At 39.8% G+C, this 26,886-nt stretch overlaps 1 protein-coding gene across 1 annotated transcript; it reads right to left on the bottom strand.

Moving 5' to 3' along the window:
* On the bottom strand, positions 1-26,526 carry LOC142094872 (G protein-activated inward rectifier potassium channel 1-like). Its single transcript, XM_075177449.1, has 3 exons — positions 25,579-26,526; positions 4,467-4,683; positions 1-750 (listed from the first exon to the last, which is right to left on the bottom strand). Exons 1-3 carry the CDS (start codon positions 26,242-26,244, stop codon positions 149-151), a joined length of 1,485 nt encoding a protein of 494 aa, XP_075033550.1. The 5' UTR covers positions 26,245-26,526; the 3' UTR covers positions 1-148.
* Positions 26,527-26,886: the final 360 nt, after the last annotated feature.

The raw sequence follows: 26,886 nt of genomic DNA, 5'->3' as shown, positions 1-26,886 counted from the left end.
TTTTTAAATGCATGTTTTAATGTTCAAAACAATGTTTTATGACAAAAAAATGTAGAAGAACAGTGAATGTCTCTTATCGTCACAAAGTTTAAGGCCATTTATTATTCCACACAGGAACTAGCACGTTCCTCTTCTGTTTTTATACATTTTAGCTGATGCAGCCAGAATTCATTTTTCTCAGCTTTGCAGGTAGATTACTATCTAGCATTGTCCCCAAAGTCAGCATGCCCTGTGTTTTCTTCTGCAGCTGAAGGTCACCAGTAGACTGTGTCATACACTCGGGTTTGACCTTGAAATATTTCAATGGCGTACTCTCCACGCTGTCTGCACATGTAGAAACTGTGATCCTTTGGATTTTTAGTGGGAGATCTCCAGTACTACAAGCTCTCTCTACACTATTGCCACACATTCTTAGTAGTTTTCTCTGGACGTTGTCATTGCCCCGGTTGAGTTTTTGAAGCTTGGTAGGAAGTAAACTGCTGCCTACTTCGAACACATTGAGGTAGTCTAAGGAGCAAACTCTGTCCCTGTTATATTTATCACTGCAGAGAGAGTTTAGAGGGGAACTGGGGGATAGTTTCTCTTCTTGTTCCTTTACACTATAGTATGGGGTCGGGACTTCAAATGTAGCATGGAACTGGGAGTAGTCCACCCGAAAGAAGCCTTCTTCTAGGGACATAACAGGAAGAAATCTGTGCCCCCAAAGTACTTCATCTTCTGTGTAAGATGTTCTTGCCTGGCATGTCATTCCTAAAGAATAAACAATATATTATTAGATACATTGAAATTCCACAATATAAAATATATAAATGTAAATGTAAACTTTATTGAATTCTAACCGTGAAAGTAAATTGAGTTTATCTATAAAAACATCTTTGGCGCAAACAGTTTCTATTAACTATTATTAAAGTTTGCGGTTATGATCTAATTAACGTCAAATGAATAGTCACCATATAAATGCTACCTTCTATCTATAATATAAATGTCTAGTGGCGTGTGTTAGTCTGTCTGTGTGTGGAAAAAATAAAACCAAGCTGCAGCGCCACCTGCTGGGCGGAGTTATACACTGACCTACTAAATTCTTAGTGTGTGTGGAAAAAAAAATTCAGAAAGGGCTGAAATTTGGTATACTAAGATGTTTTTAATTTGTTAATTTAATTTGTTAATTGTTAAAAGTGTTTATAAAGATTTAAAAAATATATATATATATTTCTTGAAGGACAAGTGACAGTTGGGAGTGGTTGGTGGTTGCCGGGGGTGACAGTGGGGAGTGGTTGGTGGTTGAGGCCTGGGCTATGGCCCAAATGCATGACAAGAACCTTTTTAACACCTTAAGTAGCTTGATTTGACTAGAATGCATGAGTCTCATGCACGGGTTAACTTGTAATCAATAAATGTAAACATGTATTCCGATTTTGGACAACCTCTCTTTAATATAACATACTCCCCTATAGGAATAAAAAAATCCTCTGATTCGTGATACAACAAAATCATTTTTCTACAGCATATCATTAGTAATACAAGCTGTCCATACTGCTGCAGGGTAAATGCTAGTGCTATAAGCCATCTATAGCTCTCAGTAAAGCTCCATAGAACTCTATTGATGGAGTTCTGTTGAAGAGGCGTGGACACACTGAATTCTCCAGCAACATAAGCTGTGGCACAAGCCAGGTGTTGGCTTCAGGTAACAGGGTGGGTTCTATACTATTTTCTAGATTATGTGGCATGTTATATTAAGGGTCCACTTTTGGACAAAGACATTTTGCAGATTACAACAGGCAATTTATTTGATTTTTACGTGTATCAGACATTTTACAACAAAAAATGCACAGTACATGGCTGGGATGGTGACATTGTAGCAGGAAATCGCGCAGTGTGCGGTTCCCCTTGTCATAGTGTCAACCAGCCCTAGCCTGTTCCCCACAGGGCTGAATTCCCTAGGGGAATGAGGCCCACAAAAAATGTGGAACCCCGCTCCAGGAAAAATCAGTCCTATAATGTAATGGAGTTCATTGTCTGTGTGTGTGTATGTTAGGGAATTTAGACTGTAAGCTCCAATGGGGCAGGGACTGATGTGAATGAGTTCTCTGTACAGCGCTGCGGAATCAGTGGCGCTATATAAATAAATGGTGATAATGATGATGATGATTGATATATTGTAATAAATGGGGTCTCACCACTACTTACCAAGACAGAGCGGTTAAGCTCTGTCCAATCCGAGAGAAGCCGCTCTGTGTTGCTTAGCGGGTAGCAGCCTGTTATTAGCGTTGCAGCTCCTCGCTGCGCTTGTTTTTACTAGGGGGGACCCATATTTTGTTTGTGGGCTCGATTTCCCTCGGGAATTAATGCTGAACAGACTAGAGCTGGTTGATATTACCCATCACCCATGCTGTGTGTATTCAAGCCTGTTAGAGCCTAATGCTGGTAGAGGCTTTCTGGAGGGAGTACTCACGCTGTGCATCCCTTTGAAATTGCTGCTATGTGACTTGGCCATGAGCGCTCGTGCTTTTTGGTGGGGCCACATCATTTATGTATTTCTTCTTTTTTTAAAAACAAAAAACAACACACTAGCAAGATCTGTGCTGAGGATCATCCGCATGTAGCTTACCCCAGGGGTCGAGCCCCTGCAACACATACGCCTCCTGACATATGTATTTTTTATGTACATGCGCAGTATGGAAATGCATATTTTATGCAAATACAATGGACTTGCCTCCGACTATTTATGAAGCCCACAATGTAAACGGAATGCCAAGCATCCAAAGTTCTATCAAGGTATGGGGACTTATACATATATATCTGTGAATGTTACTATCGAACTCTATACAAGGTATTGTATATTTAAGTTCAGTGGCCTTTTAAAGACCATCATATCTTGTGAAAATTGTTGTTAGACTCTTCCTTGTATTCAATGCATCCATCATGGACGCTACATTTAATAGGCTCCCACATATATACAGAAAGCTCATTAATAATACACTGACATGATATTTTATGTATGCTTTGTACATTGCACAATTGAGAACAATACTATATTATGGCTTAGAGTATTTAAAATGCCTATTTCTAAATGTTCACCACATTCAACAACTCTTCAAATTACAAGAACGCTGCTGCTTTAATAATATAAAATGAGCTTTTATCACGGCCTATTAGATAAAGTGTAGGTCTATAATGTTTATGCATTAAGTAGCAAAGTCACCTAGAATAATTGTGAAAACAAAACAAGTGTTTTTACTCTTCTGCTGAATATATGTGTGACCTTTTAATACAAGTAGTGCTTCTCTCTATGTTTAACATTAATCCAGTTAAAGTGCTTTAAGAAATAGTATGGTTCTCATTAAAGGAAATCTGCAAAATATTAACCAAAAGGTTATTTTTGACTATTGTATCTAGACGCTAAAAGTTGGTTCTACTTTGTGGATAACTATCTGTTTTTTTTATAATGATGAAGATTTTTTCTAATTGAAACATCAAAACTATATGACGGATGCCATTGCTGAAGATGCAATATTGAATATGTTGGGAAGAATTAAGTAAACATATTTTTTATTTAGGTAAAATGAAATATTTAACTGCTTTGTTAATGTCTCATTATATTTGACAGTTAACTTTTATAATACAATGATTTTTTATGTTAAAGCAATCCCATAAAAAAAATCAGGTTCTCTTTTTCTTAATATAAATCATTGTGGCAGGCTAGAATAATGGTGGTATGTACCATTTCCCCTTGTTTTTTTCTGCTTCAGGCTACTATTAATAGTTTATGATTGTAGACTACAATGGCAACAACAGCCCCATGGCTCATAATGTTGTGAGCAGAGAGGCTTTGGAATACCCCTCTGATCTCTGTCTGCACTGTGACATCCTCCTCTCCCCTCTGCAATCACATGACACGTTGAGAGGTCTGAGCCTGTGTCTGTGTAGGAGACTGAGCGCCTGGCAGCCATTTTTGTTTGCCAACGACAGAGCTTCTGGAAAGGAGATAATTATTTCTAGGAATATATTTACGAAGAAGGAGGGTAGCTAAGAATCTAATATGCATGCTTAAAAATGTATTTGCTATTTAAAGACAGGTAGAAAACCACCATCCAGTATTATTTATTTATTTTTTAAAATCTGCTCCATTTATTAAGAAAATCCTATTTAGTGGAAACATGTTTGCTTTTGTTTAATTTATTTATTTCATTGATTATTTGTGTTACACTTCCAGAGAGAGAGAGAGAGAGACCCCAGTGGTCTTGAAACATAGCTACTATAGTAATATCCACTGAGGGTGAGTATCTATTGTTTTTTAAAATATGTACAGTATGTGTGTGTGTGTGTGTGTGTGTGTGTGTGTGTGTGTATGTGTATATATATATATATATATATATATATATATATATTATATTGAAATCATTTTGCACTGTTTGTAAACCTGTTTGAGTATTTTAAGGGAAATATTTTGATGTTCTTATTCTCACCTGTAGTTTCAACAATTCCTTCCAGAATAACAACGATCTCAAATTGCTCACTCCTCAGTGATTTCTGCGAGAGATCAAAGAATGGACTCCTGCGGTTGATCTCATGGCAGATAGTTAGCGGAGAAACTAAGAACAGCTGGTCAGCCCCGGTGCCAAATCCAACATCCAGCTCACGTTGGTCTAGCGGCAGGAATTCACCTTCTGGAGTCTGTCTGGACTAAGAAACAATACAAATATTAAATGGGAAAATAGGTTGAAAATGTTTAACTGTTTCAAACTTATTATAAACTTTACATTTTTGCAGAGACCTCATTAACTTTTACAGAGTGGTATTGATATTATTTACAATTACAGTTCCAAATGGCGTAAATTGCTTGTATGTTTCATAAAAATTCACAGTGCATAACTAAAATATGAACTTAGATTAAGTTGGCAAATGTATTCTAAGATGCAGCATTCCGCACTTACTGTGTGCGTATTGTTAAAGATAAATAATTGGATGAAGGAGGTAAAATAATAATTTCTGTACATTGCGACCAGTTGCGATGCAAATTGTACGCAACGTAACGTTTTATTATAAAATTAAAGTGTGTTTCATATGTCTTATAATCTTTTTATATAAAATAAATTGTGGTGAACAAAGTGCCAAATAATGTTTCCAACATCTGAATTATATCGTGTTTGGTATCACTCAGATTACAATTTAATGAGAATGCTTCTGGTGCTATTTATGAAGCGTTCACACTTAGCGTACACTAGTTATGGATAATATCATTTCTCTACACATTAATAGCAAGCACTCAAGGATCATTAAGATTAAGAACCAGTTTGAACAAGTCTAGAGGTGGAAATCTGAAGTAAGGACACCTGGCATTCCTGAGAACAATGACCAGAGGAATCCACCAATGCCACGTTGAGTATCTGAGAGTGCAAGATCCATTAACCAATGAATGAAGACTTTACAATTATAACTGTATGCCGCTGTGATGTCATTACATTTACAACTGTACTGTGTATAAATGTGAGCTCTGGTTTTTGGATGCCAGAACGTTCTGATTGAAGCTTAAGTTGGTGCCAACTGTCACATGCGTATGTATTGGTTATACTTTGTAACATTCTTATTGCAACTTGCTGCGTAATGCTATTAAATCTCTTTTGTGCTTTGGAACCACATTGATCGCATCGGACAATATTTATTGGTAGCGATAATAAGGACATAACAGTATGCAATACAGGTGTTCTACTTAAGGCCACTATCAGAAATCTTGGGGCACCTACAGCATAGGAAACAATGCCCCATCTGCCCTTTCTCCTCATTCCTGTGACTGCAATACACAGCTCATTGTGGTGACTGCTATACAAGAGCAGAGTTCAGATTAGTTGACTACTTGTCAAAACTGTTCTGTTAGCTAGTATGCAAAACAGTCCATGCAGGTAAATGGTACACAAAACAAGACCCATTCTGGAGGTAGTTTTATCATGCAGAATCCATTCTAGTGGCTACTGTGCAAAGCAGATCCCAGTCTGCTGACTAATATGTAAGCGAACCTCAAGTATTGAGGCTATCATGTAAAGCCACTATTATGTTGCTTGTACAGTAAGAGGAAAACCCAGCTGAAGCTGTCATTAAAATCTATCAGACTTTGCCGAGAGGTGGAAGCTAATGTTGCATCCAAAATGATGTAAAAGCGAATTCCTGGTGGACACTTATCAAATCAGAGTGCTGGGAGCTGTCAACTAGATGTTAAGGACAGTTCCCAGTGACACTCCCCCTATCAATGAGCAAGAGGCAGAGTGAGCCCTGGTGGTTAACCTTCCAGATCCAGCCCTCTTCCCATTACCCACACATGGCTCTCACCTGTACCCTCCTTATAGTGACCCTGGTTCATCCGTTTTCATGATAATTTGGTCATGTTTTATGACTGTTTATACATTGTATTTTCATGCAAGCAGTATGGCAGTGCTATTCATGTTGCTTAAATCATGACAAAATATGGTTCTCTGTGCAGTCCCCTGTATTATTGTGCAGAGAATATTATACCCAAATATTTAATGTGTCTAGAAGGAAAAAGTAAAAGTAGACGCATTTTATGGATGCCCATTACCTGTCTGCATGTCTTCACAATAATTACATTGAGTTTAGCATAATGAAATGTTAAATGATGACAGAAGTTCCTTTACTGGCTACCATTAAAGCAGATCTCTTGAAATGGGACAAGCTCATTATCTCTTGGACGAGCAGGATAAGCTCCCTTAAAATGAATAGCCTGACTCCTGCAACAAATGGCAACCAAGTCATCTGGGCTGCCGGGAACCCGAAAATTATCATGCACATACTCCACAAACCAACACAGGAGGGTGAGCTCGGAGTTCTCCATTTCCTTAAGTATTATCGAGTGACACATCTCACCCAATACGTTCTCCTTCACTCCCCTCCCGGTAGTCAGGTCTGGGTTCACATTGAGTCTGCTCTTACTAATACCCACTCGCCCTGCTTGGTTTTATGGCTTAAACTACGACATAGGCCCCCTTTCTCACAACTCCCCCCTCTTGCTTTTTCGCTCACCAGCTGGTCTCACACAATTTCTTCTTATGACTTAGTATCCTACGTCTGGCGCATTACACCCCTTGTGGAATAACCCCTTTTTTTACCATGGATTACATCCGACCCAATTAACTCACTAGACACGTTGTGAAATTAAGTTTCTTAATGATCTGGCTCCTTTTCAAGTTTTCCCCTCGTTTGCCGACGTGCAAACACATTACCACATCCCTTTGACCTGCTTCTTTTCAATGCCTCCTGGTATTGATGTCCATCTGTCCTCCCCACTGGTGTCCTTTTGTTCCCTCCGATCCACCTCAAGATGACTAATATCCACCTTCTAGGGCCTCATTCTGAAATACCTGAGCCCCCCTAAGGACCCTCACGAACTTAAATGGGAGAGGACATGGGAGAAACTCTCACCCAGGAAGATTGGGACACAATTCAACTGAACCTGTCCAAAACTTCAATATGTGCTAAAATCAGCACTCAAAACTCATTACACACATTCTCAGTGCCGAGAAATGCCAGATTGCTCCATTATGGAAAAACCCAGAACCGCCTCCCCTCCCATCTATTATTAATCGTATATTGCAGGTTTACCACATGGAATATATCACGAGAATTGTCTGCCATACCCCAGTCCAATTTAACAATGTCTGGAGTCCCTGGACTGAGTACTACGGGTCACCACCCCCCACTCGCCTAACATTTTAAGGCCTTTAATCTCTCTATACTTCTATCTGTCTATCATTATTGCTATCATTTAATAGCTGTTTTTGTCTTTTACCCAACAAGTGACTTCCTCTCCCTTCCATTCCCCTCTCATTCTTCCCTATCTTTATCTCTCCCCTTACTCCCACCCCCACCCCTGAAGCTAACTGGCTAGTGCTATGTAAAAACAGCAGCGTAGGCTTCACTGAATTCTGAGATGCCATTTATGCATTGTGGGCAAAATATATGCTGACACATCACTTAAGCAATCAGCGTTATGTAGACAAAATTAGTAATGTTTGGGCAATTTCTGAAAGACACAAACTAGCATGTGTCACAGCCTCATTCAGCAGGATCTGAGGCTCACCTGGATACCTCTTATTCAGGTGTTAACAGTCTATACCAGTAAACCAATAACAGGAATTACTTACACCACCTGCTTTACATTGTGCAGAATAAAGTCCAAAAAAAAGAAAAACATTGCAGTATGGCACAAGTTTGCAAAGTTGCATCTAAACAAAACACAAAACTTCTTCAATAATGTTTTGTGACAGATATGACCTAAGAGTAGTTGCTTGGTCATAATGCACAATGCCATGTTTGGACAAAAACCAAACACAGCATTTCTCTACAGGAATATGATAAAAACCATCAACCAGTAGTGGAGAGGTGATGTTTTCCAACCACAGGACTTGGATGCCTCCTAACCATTGAGTCTACCATTCACAGCACCTCTTTATAAAGTATTCTAGGGTAAACTAAGAGGCCATCAATCCGATAACTGCAGCTTTGCCAAAAATGGTTCATGCAATAAGACAATGATCCTAAGCACATGAGCGAGTCTAGAACTGAATGACTGGAAAAAAAAATGATTGCCGTTTTGGAATTACAAAAGTCCAGACCTTAACCCCATCGGGACCTTAAGAGAGCTGTACATAAGCACATGTAACAAACATCAATGAACTGAAGCAGTGTTATAAGGAGGAATGGGATTGAATTCCTCAAAAACAATGGAAGACTGATAATATCATACAAAAAAATGATTACTTGAAGGTATTGCTGCCAAAGGTATCTCTACAAGCTGATGAATAATACCCAAGTAAAACCTGTTATTAGTTATTTGTCACAATATTAATATATAAAACTTTAGGACTTTGTTAGGACTAGATGACTAGATGATTGTGTTTTTATACATATCAGGAAATAATTATCATATTTGAAAGGGTGTGCACTTTTCACATGAATATATATCTATAGTCGAAGCTGGTATACGGTAGTACCACCACTTCTGGTTTTGGACAAGACAACTGAAAAATATCCTCCTGTCTCTGATACTGTCTCCCTCCCTGTGTACCTGTATCACGTTTTGGCCCACTCAACGGATAGTCTGTGGGGGTGCAGTATGCTGGGCTGCTGAAATGGGGACACTCTGCTCCAGCACCTTCCACCGCTGTGCACACCCGCTGTTGTGGTCCAGTGGAGGTTGCCAATGATTAGAGGGAGTGGCTTTAGAGCAGAGTGCAGACTCTGTTACCCATGCAGTGTAGCCTAAAGGATGTATGACAGTCACGGATTTCAGACTGGCACCAATCAGTGTTTGAATGCCTTACTCCTCAGCATGAGCTGTGCCACGTCCTCAAAGGTAATGATATATTTGGACAAAAATAATTTTGCAGTATCTATAAATAACATTATTAAGGTTTGGTCCATAGATTGTGTGCCCTTTTGTGGTCTGCTGTGTTACACTTGAATAATGAGATAAGCTTCAGAAACAGCCTAATATAATGAGATATACAACATTGTACACAGTAACTTACTATCTAGTGTGGTTTCTGGGACGCTCAAGGATCTTGATACAATAATGGTAATGGTTAGAACTGGATTCAAATTTTACTTTTTTAGGAGTACTCTGTCCATCACAAGGAGTTGATGATGAGAAATGGCTGAGAAACTGCTTGTTGTGGAACTTTTAACCAGTAGGGGCAGGGTGGTGGCTCAGTGGTTAGCACTTCTGCCTCACAGCACTGGGGACATGAGTTAGATTCCCAACCATGACCCAAATCATCTGTGTGGAGCTTGTATGTTCTTCTCGTGTTTGCATGGGTTTCCAACGCGTACTCCAGTTTCCTCCCATACTGCAAAAACATACTAGTAGGTTAATTGGCTGCTATTAAAGTAACCTTAGTCTCTCTTGGTCTGTGTCTGTGTGTGTATGTTAGGGAATTTATACTGTAAGCTCAAATGGAGCAGGGACTGATGTGAGTTCTCTGTACAGCGCTGTGGAATTAGTGCCGCTATATGAATAGATGAGGATGATGATTATGATGAGAAATGGCTGAGAAACTACTTGTTGTAGATCTTTTAACTTGCATTGTAAATGGCATAATTCTTGTACTATACTTGTAAATATAACTGGTAGTGAAGAACTCTGTGAAGTAGATTTGTTAGCATCCTTTGCAGTGAATAAATAATAATCCACTATGTGGCATTGAACAACCAATCACAGAGTATGCTATACCATTTGTTTAGAAAAAACACCACTTATTGTGAATTCTTTTAACAATTTAGTATTTTGCCTAGTTGCTTTTTGTTTATTATAGGTGTCTGTCTATTGGATTCTTCATTATATTTGTTTGTGCATGCTACTTTGTCATAGCATTTTGCAGGCCTATATTATTGAAAACATGCTTGGACTGCCCATTACATTTCTTCAGCTCATCCACATGACAGCGAAAATACCTCAACCACGTCGCCGGCTTTGGGTGTGGAATGGAAAATTGCAGAAATGTGGCAGCATGCAAGACCATGTTATAAATGATTATATGTGAATAAACTTACATATAAGTCCACATGCCATTTGGTTAGATATGACAAATTATAAAGCCATTTTTGTGAAAATGGAAACACCCTAATTCTCAATGTAGAAAAAAATAGCAGCTATTATCTCTATTATCTCTCTATTAGCAAGAGATGAATGGAAATTATTTGCCAATAAAATCCCCCAAAAAGTATGAAAAGAAAAAACTGAACGTGAAAATAGACATCTATATTGTGGAGGTCTGTAATATTAGAGCAGGGGCAGGCTGGGCTTGGGGGCAGGCTGGGCTGGGGGGCAGGGGGGGGGGGGCAACTGCTACCCGGGCCAGTCCCATAGTGGGCTACATTGGGCTGGGTCACCGGGCCACCTGCATTTTTTTCCTTTAAAACATTCCTTATAGGCTGCTGAGTTGAGTCTTGCCCCCAGGCTAAAATTTTTCCAGCCCTTCCCTGTATTAAAGGCATATATACGACTTACACAAAGGATGAAACATTTACCGATCTGTCACTGCCCTTATCATTGTATTGTATTAAATTTGAGCTGTCATGAAAATCAGTGATCCTGTTTCTGACGTGAGAAACAATATACAATGACTGTAAAGTAGGGCACCATTTTTCATGTAAAAGATCAGTTCTGACAACCCAGGAGATGTACTTATCATGCTTTATTCTAAGATAGTAATAGACACTGACTTCTACATCACAGCTCTCGTTACATATGCAGTTTTAAAGGAGTTCAGCTGTAGAACAAAAATAAATATAAAGCAAAGCATTATTAGTATGCTTGCTATGACATCACTGGTCTTGTCCTATGACAAGTTGTTTACTACTATTAAGTATGCGGCTATGTACAATGTACAACCTTTTCTAATGTACATTGTACATACCCGCATACTTACATTACCCCTTTAAAAGCAGCGTTAACAGCGTAGCCTATGTCACTGACGTCATCAAGTCGCGTCCTCGTCCTCCTTCATCGGGATTGGTTAAAGTCAGGAAGCAGCCGTCTGGACTGAAGATGCCTGGGTAAGTGTTGTCGGTGTAGTCAGCACCATTATGCCATACCACACCCCCTAGAGTGTGGGCGCAGCTAACAAGATTAAAGCCAGGGAGGTGGGAAGACAAGTGAGAAGATGAGACCAAGGGCAGGGGCCTAGAGATGAGGAAATCAAGTAGGGGAGCCGAGGGGAAAGGTAACAAAAGGAGGGGGACACCAGGATAAGAGAGCCCTGCTTGCGTGAGCTTACAATCTAGAAGGGAGGGGCAAACTAACAAGAGACACATAGAGAAAACAAGAGACACAAGTTTTTACAAAGAATTTTTGTTACATTGGAGGAAACAAGGCAATTACAAAAGCTTTCATCAGGTGATGCAAATAGAGTATCACCACCATCCTAAGCAATGTACTTTAAAGAACAGAACAGACAGCAATGCAGAATAGATCGAGTTAAAGGGGTTCTACACCCAAATAAATAATGTTATCTACTCCATAACACATTTATGCTTCCCCATAATGCATAATCTTTTTTTATTTATAATTACCCAGCTGGTGATTACAGATCAGATCAAGCTGTCCACAGACACTGTGCACGAGAATTTGACATTGAATTGTGCCATATGAAAAAACACAATATAGTCCTATATTTTACCATAATGTGTTTTACATTATACTGTGCAATTCTACAAACATACAGAATAAGATAAGACATTCATAGCCATCTACAGAATATGACAATGTGTCCGTGTATAATAACTGATACTATGAATTAAACCCATTAAGCAAAGTAAGTAAGAGAAAATGTACTGTGTACAATCTGAATAGAATAAAGATGAGTACTGAGAATTACAGTACATTTAGTATATATAATAGGAGAAGTGTAGTGTGTATTTGTACATATATAACGTGAAAGGACAGCAAGTGAGAATAGCATCCAGGACATAGAGGTTCCACTTTATTAAGTGAACTCCAGTTATACATTCAGGAACAGTAATTGTCCTCTTTGTACAGACTGTAAATGTCTCTTTGTACAGATTTGTCCTAATCCATAATAATTCCATTTAAGGAAGCTAAACTAGCAGCCTCCCATTGTAAAGTATCATAAAATAAAAATCCCAGCAATTTACCAGCAGAATGCTCGGAGGTAACAACAACCTCTGGTAGTTTATTCTTTGCATTCTTGCAGGTGCCATTTCAACATTCTTGGTAGACGCTGGAAAGAGGGAATGGAGATAGGATCAGAAGTGGGCTGGTTGGTGGCATTAGAGGTGCTGAGAACCGGTAATCAGGAGAAGGGTCCAGATTGGTTGCTACTGCGCTTGTTCTCAGGAGGTGGGGAATCTAACTCACAAGCCATGGCAACCTTTACTGCCCCAATGAGACAGTCAACAGTCATGGCCTTGCCAGTATCAGCTGAGAGCATTAGGGGTGGAAGGTAATCCCCAAATTTGCTTGCTATTTTCCTGAATTAATCAGGCTTGAGTCCTAGTGTGACAGATTGCAAGAGAGTCTTAGAGAGGTTAGGGTGAGGTCAGTCATTGGAAGGAGGCAAAGGGGCCAGAGCTGAACCCCACCAAACAAAATGTAATGTAAGAGCAAACTTGGGAAAAAAAAGTGAGTGAAGAGGAACGCTACTTATGGTCTGGGGCACAAATTCAGTTTGAGAAGTCGGCAGGTGAGAGAAGCCTGGTTGGCTAGATGGAGCCCTAAGGGTGATTGACAGCAGGAGAACTCTGAGCTTGCAAAATAGAATACGGGCAATAAGTTTTAAAAAAAAAAATTGAGAAGAGTTAGGTAACAGGCAGTTACAATTGCCATGCTGTTGTTGGCTGTGTTTATGTTTGAGGATAGGAAATCTTAAAAGACCAGAACCAAAAGTTCCTGCTTCAACTTGCTAAAGGAACAAAGTTGGCAGGTTGAGTGGAATTAGGAGTGGAACAGTGGTGGCTCCAAGTAACAGCCAACTCTTGGTCCCTTCCGCAGACATTCAGGGGGGATACAAGTGTGGTGTCATCTAATGTACACCGATGTGATCAACCGAAGTGCCTCCTTTTTCCATTGAATGCACTGCTATGAATAACATGGAAAGTGGAAGGCTTTGGCCATATTCTCTCCACTGCTTGGTGTTGTGTATTTTATTATGAGTTTAATGGATTTGAATTTGTAGGACATAGGTTCCATGTTGAAGGCCATGGCACCTGATAGCCAAAGATTCATGAACACTGCAGGGATCCTGACACGGGTTCCACTGCTGCTTTGTGAGCTGGGAGGAACTGCAAGGCTTCCCTGTAGGGGGAGTAAGAGAAATAAGAGTACAGTAGCCCACAAAGGTGGGTTTCGGCAAAGGAAGGTGAGGGGGGGCGAGCTACGTCATGTCCAGTACTGTAATGAAATATGAAATAAAGAGTGTTTTCACCTCCCCCTCTTTCCAGGATAACATACAAAAGTAACCCCATCCCTCACTGCCCACTATTTTTAAAGTTAGGGAGGAATGGTAAATAAAGCTTGTTAAAATCGACCAATATTCTGAATGGTGCAATGTTTTGTAAACTAGTTTTATTCAAGAACAAAAAGGAATGGTAATATGTAATAATAAAGAATCAAGAAGATGAACCATAAAAATAAACCAATAAATGTTATGGTTCTAGAAAAAAGAATGGTGAAATAAACAATACATTAATTGATGTAAAAAATTGAGATATTGATGCTGGTAATGGTTGAATTTGTCACAGTCTGTGTTGTGGTTAAGGAGATGGGGCTTATTGGTTGTTAAAAGAGGGATTATACTCTATGTACGGTGCTGCGGACCCTTTGTGGCGCCATATAAATAAAAGATAATAAAATAATAATAATTTACGGTTAGTCTCAGGGGGAAATCAAGGAACTGGTCTGGCAGCAGTCTTGAATGGTTACTATCGGGAATAGTCTCTCTAATGCTTGTTGTATCATTTATTATGAGTGTTAGTATGAATTTGGGACAGAGGGACAGATAGATTTCCTGTCTAAGGTCATGCATCTTCATATCCTAAATATTGTATTTATTATCATGTGGTGCTAACAATTGAACGGGACCCTTTTCAGAGAATTCTCCCTGTTCAGGGGCGCACGCAAAAAACCCCAAAAAACCGCAGAGAGCTGCAGCACCACCGCGAACGCTTCTTTGACAGCGCCGCGGCTGCTGTATAGTACAGTGCAGCTATGGTGGCCACTAAGTTAGAGGGGGGGTTCTGTAAACCCAGAAACCCCCCCTGCGTGCGCCACTGCTGTTCAATCAAGCTTAAAATTCTATGCCTTGGAAACTAAAATACAAAGTGACTTATCCAAGGTCACAAGGATCCACATGCAAGGGGTTCAAATCACCCCCCTTGTAAATCTCTGTCTCTTTGTTTAGATTTATTTTTCATTAAACAGGACTTATGATTTTGTAATGATTACCAACTTGTCCTGTAGCAGTGAAGTCGGGAAGTCTGCAGGAAAAAAAGCTGCATACAGGGTTAAATCCCACACAGTCTTTCCCATAGCACACAGACACATATGTGCACCATATGGGAGGTTATTGATTTGTAGTCTGTGATTGGTTTGCAGTGTTTGGGTGGGGGTTAAAAGACTGTGTTGTTATGTTTGTGTATGTTTGAGTATGTTTAGTTAGCATTAGGGTCACCAGGAGGTGTAAGCAAAGGGTATTGCTTGCTGGTGTCATCCTGACAAGAAGTGTTGCCGTTTATTGTGATGCAAACAATAAATGTAAGTTTGATTGAAAAGAAGAAGTTGTCAATGTACTGATGTCTGCATGGTGCCCGTGTCACAAGTAGGGTGCTCTAGCTAATATATATATATATATATATATATATATATATATATATATATATGAGAGAGATTTGGATATAGATAGATAATAGATAGATAGCTATGGAGATAGATAGATAGATAGATAGATAGCTATGGAGATAGATGGATAGATATTCCGCTTGCTGCAACTTCTATAAATTAACATGTAATCACCTTTGCAATGGGTGTTTGTTTCAGAGCTTCTTGCACTGAGAATGTGCAGCAGTCTCTGCACTGATGGACTGAACTAGGGACAGGAAATGAATAGCTGAGTGAACATGAGAATAGACTGACAGATATACACATTTCCAGCTGCAGCTGATCTGACCGGTAACGATTTGAACAGCTCTGCTCCTAGGTCTGCAGTGCTGGATTAAAAGTGGTATTAAAAAAGGCTTCTGAAGTATTATGTAAATGAAACTCCACGATTGTCTGGACTGCGGCACACATACAATCTTACATAATGCTGTCCTTTTGTTTGATCCCAAATTGCTCATTATCTGAGCAACTAATGTAACACACTGATTGTTAAAAGCAAACATGACTGAAATATTTACATTCTTAATCAAGTGTAGTATTAAAATGTGTTGATTATTTTCTAAAGGTGATAATTGTAACACATTGCATTTGCTGCATCACCTCCTTTCCTGGCTTTCATATTTGCTAGTTTTATATAAGGGTCTAGTGAGAATTATTGCTCAGTACATATTGTGTGTCAATCATTTGTTAGTACAATTATTATTGAACTACGGTGTAGTGCCTTTGGGGGTTATTCCTAAATTGATTTATTTTAAATGTTAAAATAAAGAGTTGGATGCCACTGGTTATGTATTACTTATCAGAATTCTGTTCGGGGTTCGAACTCTCTGTCCCTTTGACTTAAATAATGAGGTGGTAATAACTTACATGGACAGGAAAGTAGGTAAACTTACTCAATCTCTTCAGCCCAAAAACAGCAAGATCATGAGATTCTGTAACTTAAATGAGGAATCCGTGGAAGACAAAGGTTCACACACCAGTGCGTGGGCAGATTCTATTCCCCAACACTGTTTTGCTCTGACATGGACTTTAAGGTACATCGCTAGCCTTGTTATCTTTGCTGGATATCCCCGATTGTTTGGCTGTTAAACTACATGGCATTATACAGACTTGCTGCAACTGCCATTATTCATGAGTTTGGCTACTGGGGACACATAGGTCCAGGACGTTCTACTTTGTTTGGGACACTGAGACAGCGCTCTCATTTATCTGATCTATTGGTTGGACTATCGCTCCTCCTTAGTTACTTAGCCTGCCAGACATTCACATTGATCAAGAGATTGTTTTTCTGTGGTTGACAGTGCGGACCAGATATTTCTTTTATATTGTGTTTGTTTACGGAAAAAATTGTTTTGATTTTTATACACAAGCAGATATTTTGTGTTATATATATATTTGCAATATTTGTTTCCCATTGGGGAATTGGGCTTCCTCTCTTACCCTCCTTTTCCCGTTGGTAGCATACTGATCTACGTTGTACCTAGGAAAGCACAATTTTTACATCTTTTTGGTTTGTAACTTAAATGTGTTATATTTAATATACATACTTTTTTTCTTTCTTTTTTTCTGGGATCTCATGATAAAACATTTATTTTTTAAAAAATGAATTGTGCCTATTCAGAGCAAGGCAAAATCATCTTTGGTAGCGCCATGCACCTCAGTTTCCACCAAAGCACAATGGTTTATGAAGCAAACTAAGCTTTAACACTTTTTTTAGAATCTACGTATCAAATTTTAAAACTTTTTTGTTATCATGACATTAAGAAAAACACCAAATACCACCCTTTCATACATCTCTAATCTGATATCACAATACTCTTCCTCCCGCCTTCTTAGATCGACCTCTGACTTTCGGCTTGTCTCATCTCTGGTAACCATCTCTCACTCCCGCTTACAGGACTTCTCCCGTGCTGCTTCCCACTTGTGGAATTCCCTACCATGCCTAGTCAGGCTTTCCCACACTGCAAATCTTTAGACATTCTCTGAAAACTCATCTCTTTTTAGAGCTTACTTTATCTGCAATGATATTAGTCACACAAATTCACTCTCAGAACTGTCCCAATCTCCACTCTAAGCCACACTTGTGCTACTTGTTTCAGCTGTGCCCTCTTGAACTTAGAATGTAAGCTCTCTTCTGAGCAGGGTCCTTCATACCCTTTGTTTTTATGTCTGCATTTATTTTGTCTGCCTTGTATGTCCATGTTTTATATATGTCCTATTTTCTCTACTGTACGGAGCTGTGGAGCACTGTGGCGCCTTACTAATCTACGATAATAATAATAATTGAAGGCATGGAAGAAAACATACACATATACACAATAAAAAAGAACAAAGCACAAAACAAAGATATGAAAAGAACCTTATTTCAGATGCAGTACAACAAATAAATACAGAATCTGGTTTATCTGATGAAATGTGGTATTATACTAGGGAACAGACCATGCCTTCAGAAAAAAAAGGAAAAATAAGGAAAGTGAGTGAGGATAGAGAGGGGGATGTGGGTGAGGGTAAAGGGGAAGAGGGAGGAAAGAAGCTGAGAGCTGAAGGTGAGATCAGATATGAGTGCTAAAGGGCAGTTAAACTAATGTAGTTCTAATCCAGAAATATGTGAGGGTTCAGGTCAGATTTTGGGTGCTCAGATCTTATGGAATGGAACAAAGGGGTCTCTCAGGATACTGGGCATTACTTTAATTTGGTAAGTTAGCCACATATATTTGATTACCATTGATAAGGTTTGGGACTATAGGTCTTTCAAGAAGCAGCAATCTGGCAAGTAGCTGAAAGGAGACAGCAAAAAACGCAGGGAGGTAAATAAACTACTGCATGGGTGGGGAGGCAAATGGTGTGTAGAGAATAATTTAAAAATGAAGGTGGGGTGAGGTGAGAGACGAAAGGAAGGGGGCCCTGTCTGTTACGTTTGTACTGGGCCCCGCAATTTCTGGTGCCAGCCCTGCTCCTGAAACCCACTTACACTCCTCCTCAGCATCATTATTGCCCACTAAATCCTCCTCTCCCTCCTATTGTCCTCCTCTTCATCCTCCACTCCGCAAAGTCTTCCTTTCAACAGCCTTGGACTAAGAGACAACCATTCATAAGTTTTCTTTACGAGAAGCCTAGAAGAGTTTCAGAATCCTTTAGAATTTAAAAAAAGTGTATTAAAATATCATGTACGTTTTGCATACAACAGTTTGCCAAAGCAATGAGTTTGATGTCAAACTCTGTAATCAATACTTTTCATACACAAGCCATTGTGAGTACAATCTTTTCATTGAAGTGTAGTTTCATTCTTCCTTTGCTTTAAAATTTGTCATGCTACACTGAAAGGCATCTCTATCTGAAAGCAATTTCTCTATTGAAGCAGAAAAGCCATTAAAATACATTTCTTTATGCATGCTGCTAACAATTTGGTTTTAAATGAAACACCTACGCACAATAATTTATACAGCATTTTTAATAAACTGTGCTATTTTGAGTACAATTTAAAAAAAAATAAAATATGTTGGATGTCTAATTTAAAGAAAGTATACTTATTTTTGTCTTCTCAAAAAATAAATATTTGTTTAGAGATGAGCAAGCTAGTTAAGACAATTTTCGATCTCCAACTAACATTGCTGTGTTACCCTGCTATTGGACACAGGGTTCTATACAAGAAATACATTATAGAGATGAGGAATTTTACCCATAATGCTGTAGATTAAATGCTCAATAGCAAAACATCATGGGTTAAATTTTCTAAACTGCCGTTTGAAAAAGTGGAGATATTGCTTGTAATCCAATCAGATTATAGGGCCTGATTCATTAAGGATCTTAACTTAAGAAACTTCTTATTTCAGTCTCCTGGACAAAACCATGTTACAATGCAAGGGGTGCAAATTAGTTTTCTGTTTTGCACATAAGTTAAATACTGCCTGTTTTTTCATGTAGCACACAAATATCAACTTTAAATTTCAGTGTAGAAATAAGCTATCAAGTATTTGTGTGCTACATGAAAACACAGTCAGTATTTAAACAGAATACTAATTTGCACCCCTTGCATTGTAACATGGTTTTGTCCAGGAGACTAAAATAAGAAGTTTCTTAAGTTAAGATCCTTAATAAATCAGGCCCCTAGTTATCATTTATTTAGTACATTCTGCAAAATGACAGCTAGAATCTGATTGGTTGCTATAGGCAACAGCTCCACTTTTTCCAAACCTGCTGTTTAGTAAATACACCCCTATAACTTACTTAGCATTCATAACCAGAGACTGAATATTACAAACTGCAGAATTAGTAACGAATCTATACTCAGAATTATATACAGCTATTGAAGTTGTACTGTACAGGCAGTTAATATTTACATCAACACAGGGTCAGAGAAAGTAATTATGATTCACATTATTTATATTTTAGAATGTGTTTTACATGGATAAATTCCAAATATTTTGCAGAATATTGAACTAAATCTGACACCTTTGCTGGAGTATTACAAATAAGCAACAATGTCTAAATGATGCAATTATTTAATGCTTACTCTTATACAGGCAGCTTAAACAAAGGTCAGAGTATTATAGCAAGGGTGGTATTAAGAGGAGGGTCTCATGTGCTGGAATTAACACATTTTATTTGTATGATTTTTGTGCACGGAATATACGCAGCACTAAGTGAGGGTTGTGTTATACAGTATTAAGAGGGAACATTGTATATTTTAGCTTAGCTGCTAGAAGCAATGACTTGCAGCAAAATCAAGCAGGTTATTCATTGATTTGGCTGAAAAACAATAACAAAAAGACAAATACCAAGTTGAAGCTTAGATTTGGTGCATCCCTAATCTTTAATGGGGTTGCCCGTCTCAGACCAAACCAAAACATTTTAAGGTCTGGGAGCAGCATTCAAAGCAGGAGAGCTGGAGCTGACTATGAGATTAAATCCACCATGATAGACAGTGTGGATGGGAGTGAATGAATGAACACGTGATTGGTTAACCATGGCTCCCAAACTTATAAGGCACCTTATTCACTTCCTCCTTGCTATCCAGGTCTATTCACTGTGGGTCAGCATGGTGGCTTAGTGGTTAGCGCTTCTGCCTCCCAGCACTGGGGTCATGAGTTCAATTACCGACCATGGTCTTATCTGTGTGGAGTTTGTATGTTCTCCCCGTGTTTGCTCCTGCTGCTGCAGTTTCCTCCCACACTCCAAAAGCATAATAGTAGGTTAATTTACCTTAGTCTGTGTCTGTGTGTGTGTGTGTGTGTGTGTGTGTGTTAGGGAATTGAGACTGCAACCTACAATGGGACAGGGACTGATGTGAGTTCTCTGTACAGCGCTGCGGAATTAGTGGCGCTATATAAACAGCTGATGATGATCATGATTCAGTCATTAAGACCCTTCTGTTTGGTTCCTTCTTTGTCTTTTATGATGTTTGAAAGTGTTGAATTGAAGTGCAATATTTAGGATGGAGATGGTGATGACTCCATAATTTAGGAGGAGTTGCAGCGAGGGGAGGAAGATACTGTGTCAGTTGATAATGATACAAAGGGGTTGATTTAAAACCCCCCAAAAACTTTGTAACACAGGTAATGACCTAGAGTAACATGGGTACAACGAGTACTCACAAGGGGTAATTTCATGGCATGAATGGATGTTATCTGCTAATAAGTCCCTGTGTGCGGAATGAACCAGTCACAGCAGCAAAACACAAATATATATATTGTAGTAAAACAGACACTGATTAAAGTTTCATCTCCAGATATGTAGGACGCTGTGTAAATAGTGAGCTCTACATAGAAAAGTGTTATATTGTTATATAATTCTCTGTGTAATGAATGACCCTTGTTAGCATAATATAAGGAATTATCCCATTATATTATATACACTGTGCTTACTGAATGAAAACATAGCATGAAATCCATATTATGTCAATATATAATACATTGCTTAAAAGGAGGCGTTCACTTTTGGTCGTCTTCCTCATTCATACTGTACCTTTATATTAAAGGATACTTACAATGGGGCCCTTTATTTCTGCTCTGAAGAGACCCCAAGAGTGTTATTAGAAATGTAGTTCTCTAAGCTTGAGAAGCCAGTAAAGCAGGGAGACAAATGGCGCAGACAGTTGCCCACTGCCCCATCTCCTATGACACCCACACATCATTTAACTTAATGTCTGAGTGTGGTAAACTAATTGTGCTTGGTGGAAGCAGAGCAGGTAGTCTGCACCATTCTGGATTCTGCAATCTGGTATCATCCAGACAGAGAACATCCCCATTTATGAGAAATGTCCAAGAGTGTGTATCTCAATCCCAGAGCCGTAACTAGGGTGGTGCGGGCGGTGCTGTCGCCCAGGGCGCAAGCCCGAGGGGGGCGCAGCAGCCGCCCGCTACCTTCCCCTCTGGCACAGAGTAAAAAAAAAAAAGAAAACATTTTTAAAAAAAAATAAAAAAAATTGTGTCCCCTCCCCCGACTCGCGGCACCCCCCCTCCCCCCGCGACTCGTGCGGGGGGGGGGGGGGGGGTCGGATGCCGCGAGAGGGGGGAGGGGCTAGTGTGGTGGCTGGCTGACGTGCACTCGCAATGTGTTGAGTGCGGCGCAGAGTGAATTCCTGCAGGCTGATGAGGTGAGTGTTTTTGATTGTCTTTATTTTTAGAGTCTTTATTCTGTTCGGGGGATAGGGACAGGTACTGGAGGGGGAGGAATAAGTAAAGAAGACTTCACAGCGGGGAATAAGTGAACATGTGTACAGGGGGGGGGGGGTGTAGCTTCTTTTAGTTATCTCCAACCTCTGGGCTCTCTGCAATGGGCACAAACCTATCCAGAGATCAACTTTGTATTGTATTGCATGGCAAAAAAATAAATAACTAAAAACACGCAAGAGAAGACAGAAGTATCAAACAAGATATTTAGCAAATGTTGCTTAGATATACAGTCCAATGAGTTAACATTTAAATCCACTTTCCATCAAACAATTTACTGAAACATCAGCTATCGTAAAAATTTGTGCTCTACATTTCAAATAAAATGGATGCAGAGTTATTTTACTTCAAGGCAATAGCAAGACATTTGTGAGTGAACATGGCTGTGGGGGGGGGGCTGAGTGAGTGAACATTGCTGTGGGGGGGGGCTGAGTGAGTGAACATGGCTGCTGGGGGGGGCTGAGTGAGTGAAGATGGCTGCTGGGGGGGAGGGGGCTGAGTGAGTGAACATGGCTGCTGGGGGGGGGGCTGAGTGAGTGAACATGGCTGCTGGGGGGGGGCTGAGTGAGTTAACATGGCTGCTGTGAGGGGGAGCTGAGTGAGTGAACATGGCGGCTGGGGGGGGGCTGAGTGAGTGACCATGGCTGCAGGGGGGGGGGGGGGGAGTGAAAGTTTGTTAATATAGTGTGTGTGGCTGCAGTATTTTAATTAGGCGTGTGAGGGAAAGGAGGATCTTAATATAGTGTGGAAGGTGGGCTATTTAATGGTGGAGTGAAGGTGGGGGCTAATTATTCAAGGTGAGGTGACAAAATATTTAATTTAATGCTGGGGTGGTTTGGGGCTATTATTTGAACATGGGGCTGATTTTGGAGAGGAGGGCTATTTATTAAATGTGAATATGAATTATTCATTGCCGGGGATGGTTGTGGAAAATGGTTATATTTATTAAATGTAAATGCTATTTATTGCTGGGACTGTTTGGAGGGAGGGAAATAAGTTTTGATTAAATGGGTATACTGTCAATTTAATGTTGGGGCTGGTTGGAGGGAAATAGGTCTACTTATTAAATCTGAATATTATTGTTGGGAATGGGGGGAGGCCTAATTATAAAGCGTGAGTGCTATTGATTTAACAACGGGGCTGGTTGGAGTTTTCTAAATCTCATGTACCCATTTTTTTCAAAATAGGGATCCAACATCACAGGATCAAGACAAGAAGGAACGGAGCTAAAGAAACCAGCTGCTACAAGTGATGAAAGTGACCAAGACAGGTAGGAGAGAGCAGGACAGTCTGACAACTGTCCTGAATCTGATGGGACAGCCCTGAATTTGGGTGGCTGTCTCGCTTATTCAGGATTTGGTCCGACTAAAAGGACAGTTGGGAGGTATGTCCCCGCTTCACCACGTACTGCTTGTGCAGGCAGAGCTGTGTGCAACTAACAGTAGTGCACACTGTATTGCCTGTTTATTTGTGTAAAATGATAACCATGCTACATCATAGGAGCCCCCCTGCCTTAAGTGCCCCGGGCCCCCCAAAGCCTTAATCCAGCTCTGTATGTGAGGGGCCACTGTGTGTGTATTATGTGTATGTGAGGGGCCACTGTGTGTGTGAAGGGGGAGGCCCAAACCAATATCTTCCCTAGGGCCCCATGAGGTGTAAATCTGGCTCTGATAGATATATATATCATGCATTTGCAAATATGTGTAACAGAATTATTTCAGTAAAGTTCTAGCCACACCCCCACATTAGGTTGACCACACCCACTTGGCAAATGTCCCTCCCACTTCGAAGGGGGGCGCCGGTGCCCTGTCTCGCCCAGGGCACCGAAATGTCTAGTTACGGCACTGCTCAATCCTATAAAACACAGTGGGTCTGATTCATTAATGTAAATTCTGATACGTGCCTTATTTTGCATTAAATTGCACTGCGCATGCCCAGAAATGAACTATACGTCAGTGAACGTAAGAACATCCATCATCAGCAGCTATTTACATAGCACCACTGATTCCGCGGGGCTGTACAGTAAATTCCCTAACATGCACACACACAGACTGATGGACACATAGACTAGGGTCAATTTATCAGCAGCCAGTTAACCTACTGGTATGCTTTTGGAGTGTGGGAGGAAACTCACGCAAACACGGAGAGAACATACAAACTCCCCACAGATAAGGCCCTGGTTGGGAATCAAACTCATAACCCCAGTGCTGTGAGGTAGAAGTTCTAACCACTGAGCCACCATGCTGCCCCTATTCAATTCATCTTCGAATGCAAAGGACACATCCAACAGTCGCTGCCCCCCCCCCCCCCAAGGTTTCATGGCGGGAATGGAGAGGGTATATGCATGTGGGCAGTGTACAGTACAGGTGTGCCTAACTCGAGTGCATGCAGCAGTGTCTGGCTCTAGCTTTGAGCATCTCTCAGGTGCTTGATTTTCAGTTGTATTACTTGCACCAGCTACAGAGCAGGCGTAAGTGCTGAATGATAGTGATGACAGTCACGTATGAATACCAGAACAAGTGTTTACAATAAAGAGCAAATGTAAAAATGCATTTTATTTGCAGAAAACATTAAAACCATCCCGATACATGTATGTCATTGAAATAAAAAAAAAAGGGAAAAAATACATTAATGACTTTTTATTAATTAATGACTATATTATTAACATGTGACAATAATTGAATACTTTTTTTCTGTGTGTTCTGTTGGGACTTTATGTTCCACATATGTGTTGTATGAATCCTGCAGTGTGTTGTGTCTGTCTCAATACAGCAAGTGCCATATATGAAATGCGTACCTAGACCTGTGTGCAACAAGAGACGTTTCTTTAGAATACAGATGAGCGTATGCCCGATTTATCTGCGTTTTTAAAACACACACACACACACACACACACACACACACACACACACACACACACACACACACACACTATGGTCATTGAATCAGGACCTGTATGCAGTTATTCTATCCCAATATATCACAGTCCACAACATAAAAAAACCCAGCAAAGTGATTTATCATCCAACTGTAAGATAATTTAGTGCTGAAAATGGACCACACAGAATTACATAAAATAGGGACTTTATGTCACTTAATGTAAAGCACCCTATACTTAGATACATATGGAGTATTTCCATCTCCTCGCTTAATATAACACAACACAGTTTAAACATCTTGCACATCAGAACAAAGTGATCTCATATCAATCGCTGGCAAAACTGTATTATCTCTGTCACAGTCACAAGATATACACACTGTCCTGACAGGGCAGAATGAGATAATATACTAAGATAGTATAACTGTCACTGTTTTATGTACTTTCTAGTTGATTAATTAGTTGAATGATGTATTATAAGAGAACTTCACTTCTATAAAATAAACCATAGTGAACAATAAAATAAGTATTAATAATGTCATGTTTAAAGGGTGTCAATTAGAAAGTTGGCTAGATAGACTGATAGCCATTATATTTAAATAGCATTAGAATAAATGAGCTATTACCTTTATAAGCTTGCATCTTATCTGAGCGGAGACCATATGGCTATTTCTTAAATTGCCTACTCTGAACATCAAACACAGTTTTCCATCGCGCTGGGAAATGACAGCATTGTGGCTGAACATCAGAGTCTCTGCTCTCTTCTTTGGCTGTGACATCTTTATAAACATACATCCAATCAGAAATGCGTCCACGATAGATCCCAGTAAAGACTGAAACAAAAAGAGTATGATGCCTTCAGGGCATTTCTCTGTGATGTACCTGAAACCGTACCCAATAGTAGCTTCTGTCTCTATGAAGAAGAGGAAAGCCGATGGGAAGTTGTAGACATTGGCTACACAAGGAGTGTAATTGTCATCGTGAACTCTGTTTATGTCGCCACGAATATAAGCAATCATCCACCACATTGAAGCCATCACCAGCCAAGCCACAGTGTAGGTTAAAATAAATATTAGCAGGTTCCATCTCCACTTGAGGTCCACCAAGGTGGTGAATAGGTCCGACAAGTATCTACTTGTCCCTCCTACCAAATTCCCATGCTGAACATTGCAACGTCCATTCTTGTCTACAAACCTCTGCCTCTTTCTTTTTACAGAAGGAAAGAATCCACCTCCCACCGTGGTGGTTACAACATGGTATTCTTCCCCAAATTTCCTTCTCAGTGCTGACATCTTTTATTCTATCTCTCCAGGGGTCAAACTGTTGGTGTCCACTGAAAGTTTTTTTTTTTTTTTTAGTCTGTCAACCCTGGTGATAATTCTTATTCGTCTGCATCTCTAGAAGGGGTTAGCATTCAGCAGCTGGGCACAGTCTTCTTAGTAATCTGTGTATGAATATCCCTGTTTAGTGTGGCTGGTTGCTTATCCCTTTAGCTGGATGCTCTGACTGTGTGCATGGAATAGGAAGATACTGTTCACAGCCTGCTCAAGAGAGCGCAATGTGGACGTGTTCTGTGTGCTCGCCTGGAGCCAATCGTTGGGAAAGTAAGCAAGTGTTTAAGCAGGACGCCACTAGGTGGTGCTGTGGATAAAGATATCTGAGACAATGTATCTGGTATGAGCCACTACAAAAATTCTAACACCGTACAAGACAATTGTTTCAATAAGCAGATACGATGCCCAACTTATACCGTTTTTAACCACATATAACAGTGATATTCGTTATTATCTTTCCTTGTGTAGGGCATGTATTAAAAATGTGGTATTAATGCAAGTGGCTTAACAATTATTTAGATCGTAAAGAGCATTCAAATTAAATTTTACATGCACACATACACATATATATGTATATATCCACATGCATGCACATTTTAC

Source organism: Mixophyes fleayi, chromosome 6, assembly GCF_038048845.1.
Source record: "Mixophyes fleayi isolate aMixFle1 chromosome 6, aMixFle1.hap1, whole genome shotgun sequence".
NCBI lineage: Eukaryota > Metazoa > Chordata > Amphibia > Anura > Limnodynastidae > Mixophyes > Mixophyes fleayi.
Note: the sequence above shows the minus strand (reverse complement) of the source record. Positions and strands in the feature narration are given on the sequence as shown.

What these genes read in the sequence shown, in the direction of transcription:
- LOC142094872 (XM_075177449.1), bottom strand. Translation starts at nt 26,244, where the DNA reads ATGTCAGCACTGAGAAGGAAATTTGGGGAAGAATACCATGTTGTAACC. An exon ending in TAAGATGCAAGCTTATAAAG is followed by an intron (nt 4,684 to 25,578) that starts GTAATAGCTCAT and finishes ATTGTTTCTTAG; the next exon opens with TCCAGACAGACTCCAGAAGG. An exon ending in AGGAATTGTTGAAACTACAG is followed by an intron (nt 751 to 4,466) that starts GTGAGAATAAGA and finishes TTTATTCTTTAG; the next exon opens with GAATGACATGCCAGGCAAGA.